A 6,707-nucleotide genomic window follows, 5' to 3' on the forward strand; every position below is an offset into this window, starting at 1 on the left:
GTCAGAGGACAACTTGTAGGAGTTGGTTTTTCTCTTTCTACCATGCATGTCCTGTAGTTGTAGCACGTTTACCTGCTGAGCTATCTTGCCTGCCCATATTTTAAATGATATGAATAAGTATCATACTGTATAATGGAATCTAAATAGAAATTGTCTTGGAAAATGTATTAGTGCATATATGAAGATCTCTGCCAATAATACAGACATCCTAGTACTATCTTATTGTCACAACTGTTATGTGGTCTAAATTACATCTAATTTATCTAGTAGTGTGCTATACTTTTGAAGATGCTTTTGAAAGTTTGGGGCATATATTGCACAGAAGGAAATGTTTTTGCTTATGATTTAATTTTAGCCTTTGAAATGAATAGGAATTTTAAGGTTGCTGTTGATCTCAGTGACTTTGCTAGTTAGTTGTCATAGTGTGTGGGGAGTATGTGTATATGTCTGTTGAATCAAGGCCTCATTCACTGTAGTTTGGGCTTGAACTCACAGTAGTCCTTTTTCTTTTCTTTTTCTTCCTTCCTTCCTTCCTTCCTTCCTTCCTTCCTTCCTTCCTTCCTTCCTTTCTTTCTTTCTTTTTTTTTTTTGAGACAAGGTTTCTGTTTGGACCCTGTCCTTAGCTCTGTAGATCAGGCTGGCCTTGAACTCACAGAGATCTTCCTGTCTCTGCCTCCTGAGTGCTAGGATTAAAGGTGTGTGCCACCAACACCCGGCCACAGTAGTCCTTTTTCTTTAGCATCCTAAAAACTGATTATTGGCATTAATTCCATACCTGGCTTACTGTAGTCTTGAACAGAGTACTGGTTAATTGTTTTGATGGATGTATAGAATTCTTAGCTAAAGCAGTGATTATTAATGTATGGTAGGAAGATCTCTGGGCATTATGAAGACCTTTTAAAGAACAACCTAATTCCATAGTAATACTCGGGTGATTATTCTCTTGATAGACCAGTTCTTTAATGGAACTTTTTTATTCAGTTCCCAAGATTAATCATTATTCTCCTTCCTTCATTCCCTCCCTTCCCCTCTCTCTTTGCTTCTGTTTAGTGGACTGTTCTTTAACATAGCCATGTATTTGTCTCATCTGAAAATGGGGTACAGTAGTATTCACCTCACCAGAGTGTTTTGAAGATATGAAATGTATTAACATGGTTAATTTATAATGTGCTTAAAACAACGCTGTCACTTAGTAAATACTTAGTCAATGTTACTAATGGTAAGTAACTATTGTTATTTTGTTCTTGACAGATGTATGCTTAAACTGCTTATGGCATTACTTGATAGAATTTTTAACTAAATATCATGCAAAATAATGAAATATGAGTACCTCGAAAGAAATTTGTTCTTTCTTGGAAAACTAGTTTGTACAGCTGAAAAGATGAGTTGCTTTAAAACCAGACTAACTTTTAGGGTAAATAAAATAGTTGTCTGGAGCTTGGTAAATTAGAAAAGTTGAGGTGTTCTCATACTCAGATTATTTCTTCCTAAGGAACCAGAGCATTTGAAGTCTTGGAGTCTTATAAAGTGCCTGGAAAATTCCTATAATTTAATATTTTAATTAAATTTAAATATTTAATATGTATTTGCATTTCCAATAACTTCCATTTAAAACCACTTTGTTCAGTTAATAAATCAGCTACTGTATTCCAGTCTGTGAGTAGACTCTACTTAAGGGAAGAAAAAAAGGATTATAAAGATGACCTGAAACTATTGTTTGCAACCATCTCCAGAAGACTTAGGTAGGGATTGGGGCCATTGAGGTTTATATTCTACCAGCATACTAAAATGTCAAGTCTGCTATGTTTGCCTCACCAAGAGGACAGCTGGGAAGACTGCCACCTCAGTAATTATGAGGGTGCTTTTAAGGGTTTGCAGTACTTAAAGCTCAAGTTTGAGGTATTCTGCTCTCTTCCACTTCCTCTTTTCTGCTTTTAGGGATCGGGTTGTAGCTGTTTTTGTTCAAGGTCCTGCTTGGCAATTCAAAGGATGGCCATGGCTTCTGCCTGATGGATCACCAGTTGACATATTTGCTAAAAGTAAGATTCTCTATATGTTTACTTCTTATTCAATATAGAATTAGTTTTTAAAAGAAGAGCCACATGGAAGTCATCCTGTATATGAGTGTATTAAAGGATTGCCATTAAGTAACATACAATACTGATCTTTAACGAACTATGAGGTGCTTTTAAAGTCTTTTATACATTAATATTTTCTGTGGTCATATATAAAAAATATGTGTGTTGCCTATACGTTATCTTGCTAAATATTTAGGTTATTTATATTATTAGTATTTCAATATGCCTGTAACTATTTAGTAAGAGTGGTAACTACCTTTATATAATGTACATGGTATAAATTAATGACTTTTCACAGTAACTAAGTTTTATATAGGTTGACTTTTGCTGTATAGCAGCATAATAAATGTCTAGGACATATATCAGCTACCTCATCTCAAATGGTTATTGTATGATTGGCCTTCTTTATTCAGTTCTCTCAGCTCAAGTGTTCTTTCTTTGGAGAGTCCTTCTTGGCAACTTTTAATTTTAATCTTTACCAGAAGTCTTCCCTGGCAAGAATGCAAATACCACAGTAGGAGCAGCCCTTTTCTCCTTTATTCATTCGTTTATCTTTGTGTTCTTAACAAAAGAATGCCAGATACATGAAGACTTTCAATAAACACCCTATGAATGAATGTTAAATCACCTGTTGAACATACATTCGTATAAATTGATACAGTAGACTAGTCTACTAGGTGGAAGGGATGGTCCAACTATTACTTAGTTGGCACACTCATTAAAATACTGATGTTAGTAAAATTAACTAAAAACTATCTCATGAAACAGGGACTTAATTAGTGACAACTTATTTTGAATATAAATTATACTATTATACAGTCCAGATATTATTTTAGCAACCCATTTTTATTGTTAACACCATTCTGTCCTAAAATTAAAATCTGCCAGCATTTGAATCCTCTTAGTTCTCACTCCCCTAGTAATTTCACACGCATTTGTTGTTCTGGCTGTGTTCCTCCTACTCAGCTGAAGAACTGTCCTTGATATAGTAAACTTTTTGTAATGATTTTCCATGTCACTCAAATTCTAGACGTTTATGATCTTAATCTCTTGTCCTTTTTCTTTGTTACTTTACATATTCCATTTCTTTTACATTTTCATTTCTAAAACAAAATCATTTTTTCTTTGGGCATTCTCTTGATCACTGTGTCACTTTATCACTTGCTTTTTTTTTTATTGCCTATGTAATCCTTTTAATTTGTCTAATGAAAAGGTATTCTTTTATGTCTCTGTGATATTGTACTGCCCTTACTGTACTGTTATTGAGCTGTCTTTATCTTCCTATTCTTCACTTGAGTCATGAATTCTATTTTACCTTATTTAGTATTTCAATCTCCAGTAGCTAACTTGTAGCTAACACCCTCACTGTTGACCCTGAGTGTTTCTGATGGTACCACATGTTTAACAGTTGTTTCGGAGATCACTGGTTATAATGTTAATGTGGCTTCAGTTGATAGTAGAAAGATAGGAATTTTGTTTGTTTTAGTATTTGTGTTTATATATACTTTCTTTCCAGAAAGTGTTTCCACAATTTTGGCCTCAGTTTTAATAAAAATGTTATTTTTTTTTCTTCCCTGTTTCCCATGTAGTTAAAGCCTTCCATCTCAAGTATGATGAAGTTCGTCTAGATCCAAATGTTCAAAAATGGGATGTAACAGTATTAGAACTCAGCTATCATAAGCGTCATTTGGACAGACCAGTTTTCTTACGTTTCTGGGAAACATTGGATAGGTAATTGTGATTCTAAAATATACATAAATTATTTTAGTGAGTTTTATCGGAATTTAAAATATTTAAAGTTATGATATATTTGCTTTGAATATTGTCTGATTTGATGCCAACATGATTGATTGATTGATTGATTGACAAATAGTTTGATTTATTGACTTAATATGTAGCGTCTAGAGTCTGATAGAAGGCACATTAAACTCTGAGAAGACAAAAATTTTCTGGTCTAGCTCTAATGAACTGGTCTGAACTTCACTTCCATATCTGTTCAGGGAGCCTGGAGTCAGGTAACCCCTAAGCTTCCCCCTGAAAGTTTGTGAAAGAATTTAGTTCTTACATTTATTTGAATTACTAAAATAGAGTTGTTAAATCCTTTAAAATAACTGCTGTAATTTATAAATATAAGAAGAGCAAATTATCATAATCAATACTTTGAGTTGTTGTCATTTGTTGTGTTCCCTGAAAATTTTATCTTGTTTGGTATATCTCACATTGTATCTGCTTTCTGAAAGTCATGAGGTAACTCTATGGTTATAACTAAGCTCTTAGGTTATAGAATTTAATGAGAAAAAAATGTTTTCTTTTTTCAGTGTTTTGTCCTTTAATGATTTTAAGTTATAAAAAAAGAAGTCACCTCTTTTTACATGTAATATTCTTAAAATTTGTATTGTAATCATAACCCATTATTCTATTTCTTCCCCCCCCAGGTACATGGTAAAGCATAAATCTCACTTGAGATTCTGAATCTTTTGATTCCTACTTTTCTGAAAACTTGGTTTAAGAAGCATGGATATAGCTTGATCTACAGACTGAGACCCAAGCTTTATGAATTCATCAAGAACTTGCAAATGAAGAAGGCCACAGAGCAGTCTTTTTTTAAGACCTTGTTTGATGCTGTGTGCTTCAAAGGGGCATTGCCTCCCATCCATACAAGCAAACTTTTTTGGCTTACAACTATTTTTTTAATATTAGCCTTCTAGTCTGTAATGGAAATTGTATATTTTGATAGAAGCTTTTTCTCTATTGGTTAAATTAGCATTACTTAAAATTTGTTTCTTTAGAAATAAATACAGGTTATAAATGTGTGTATATTTAGAAGTTATTAGGCTCTCTAAGCCATCTTGCTTCTGATTTTTCATTGCTCTATGATTCCTTTTACTGGAAAATACTGTCATGAATGGTTTGAAATTTTAGACTCTAGAACTTCAAAACCCCATCAAAGGGAAGTAACTATTAAATCAGTTGAAAGTTGGCCTGTGTGTATACTATGTCTATACTAAGTCATGTTTAAAAAGGAATAATGAAAAATCAAGAAGTCTTCAGTTTCAGTTGAATTCAGCCTTTTCAAGATTTCTTTTGTAAATGAATACATTTAATGAATGTACATTCTCTTTGTTGACTTTGATGATTTTAAACTTAAAGTGATATATTTCTATCTGGGATATGTTTCCACTTGAAAAGAAATCTCAAAAAGCAGATTAAAGTGTAATAGGCTGTTGGTGATTTTTACTTGGGGAGCTAAAGTATGATTTTGGGGATGTGAGTACTTATAAGCCTAGTTACAGTGTAACTTGAACTTCTAAGTTTGGTTTTGATTCTTATATGCTATAGGATTTTGAGTCTTCTATTTGTACACATGTCACCTTGGAACTTCATATCTTCAATTATTCCTAAATATTGATAAATTCCCAGGCACCAAAGAACACATTTCCTTACGTGTCTGAACAGAAACAAGATAAAAACACTGGTATTTTTATGTGTGTTCAGTGTGGTATAAAATATAAAACCTATATTTTAACGTAGTAAAATATTTTACTATTTCTCTACTTTAAACAGAGTGTTGCATCCAAGCTGCATTGAATGACCATGCTCCTTGAGTCCTGGTTTTATCTTTTACTACTTAAAAGGAATGTTTATTCCATGAAACAGTGGGGGTTTTGGGTTTTTCCCCCCTCCCTTTAGAGCTGTTGTTGACCATCCCACCTTGTATATTGATTTCCCCAGTGGCTATCTCTTAGGTTATCAAATTGGGGAATTGGGGGGGGCAGTAAAATATTTAACTTTTCTTTTATTCTGGTGAGGATTCTTAGCCTCTTTAGAATTTAATGCTATCATAAAGATGAAAAATAACTATTATATATTTTACTAATTTACTACAAAAGTCCATTATCAGTAAAAATGGAAAAGAAATTTATTCAGATGAAATTCAGTGGGCTCTCCAGAAGAGAAGCAGCTAATGTTTTAAATGGCTTTAGCACAAGTTTAGTAGGTTCTGCCCACAATTTCCCATTCTCCCTGCATCCCCTTTATGGTAAAAGAAAACTCACTTTGTTCACAGAATTTCTCAGCATACAAATCTCTTCTTAAATTATGTTTTGAATAAACTTTCTCCACAATGAAATAGTCATTGAGTTGAACCTGTAATACTTTAATGTAAAATTACTTGTTAGGACTACTACAAAGTGGACATGAACTACTACTGCCTTCCCATAAAGATGTTTGGTATTTATTCTTACTATCTAAAATTTACTTGATAACAAAGTATGGTTAAAATTAATACCGACTTTGAACATGGTTTATTTTTCTATTTTAAATTTGCTTTGTGTGTAGTCAAAGATGTCTGGGTATACTCTGTAACTTAGTAAACCTAGAACTATGCTTTAATGTATCTTGAAATCAGATCCTTTGTGTACACTGGGATTTCTTGTTAAGATTTAAAAAAAAAAAAAAAAATCCAGGTGAAAATGTAATGAGTTTCATGATGGCATTTGGTATATACATGTCATTTTACTTGTTCTTTCCCTTTCCCACTGTCCTCCTTGGCCCTCTTGACCCTTTTCCCCCTTTGCTTTCCTATTATATACATTCTACTTCTCTTTTTCTTCCTCACGCTTCTCTAAG

General features: G+C 33.1%; 1 protein-coding gene across 1 annotated transcript in view; it reads left to right on the forward strand.

Moving 5' to 3' along the window:
- Positions 1-6,207, forward strand: part of Cdc73 (cell division cycle 73) — a 91,544-nt gene extending 85,337 nt beyond the window's left edge. The window contains exons 15-17 of the mRNA XM_051183171.1: positions 1,939-2,039; positions 3,668-3,809; positions 4,514-6,207. Coding sequence (XP_051039128.1) covers positions 1,939-2,039; positions 3,668-3,809; positions 4,514-4,550 — 280 coding nt within the window. The 3' untranslated portion in view covers positions 4,551-6,207. The remainder of the gene's footprint in view (positions 1-1,938; positions 2,040-3,667; positions 3,810-4,513) is intronic.
- The last annotated feature ends 500 nt before the right edge of the window (positions 6,208-6,707 follow it).

The sequence above is a fragment of the Phodopus roborovskii genome, unplaced genomic scaffold (assembly GCF_943737965.1).
Source record: "Phodopus roborovskii unplaced genomic scaffold, PHOROB, whole genome shotgun sequence".
NCBI lineage: Eukaryota > Metazoa > Chordata > Mammalia > Rodentia > Cricetidae > Phodopus > Phodopus roborovskii.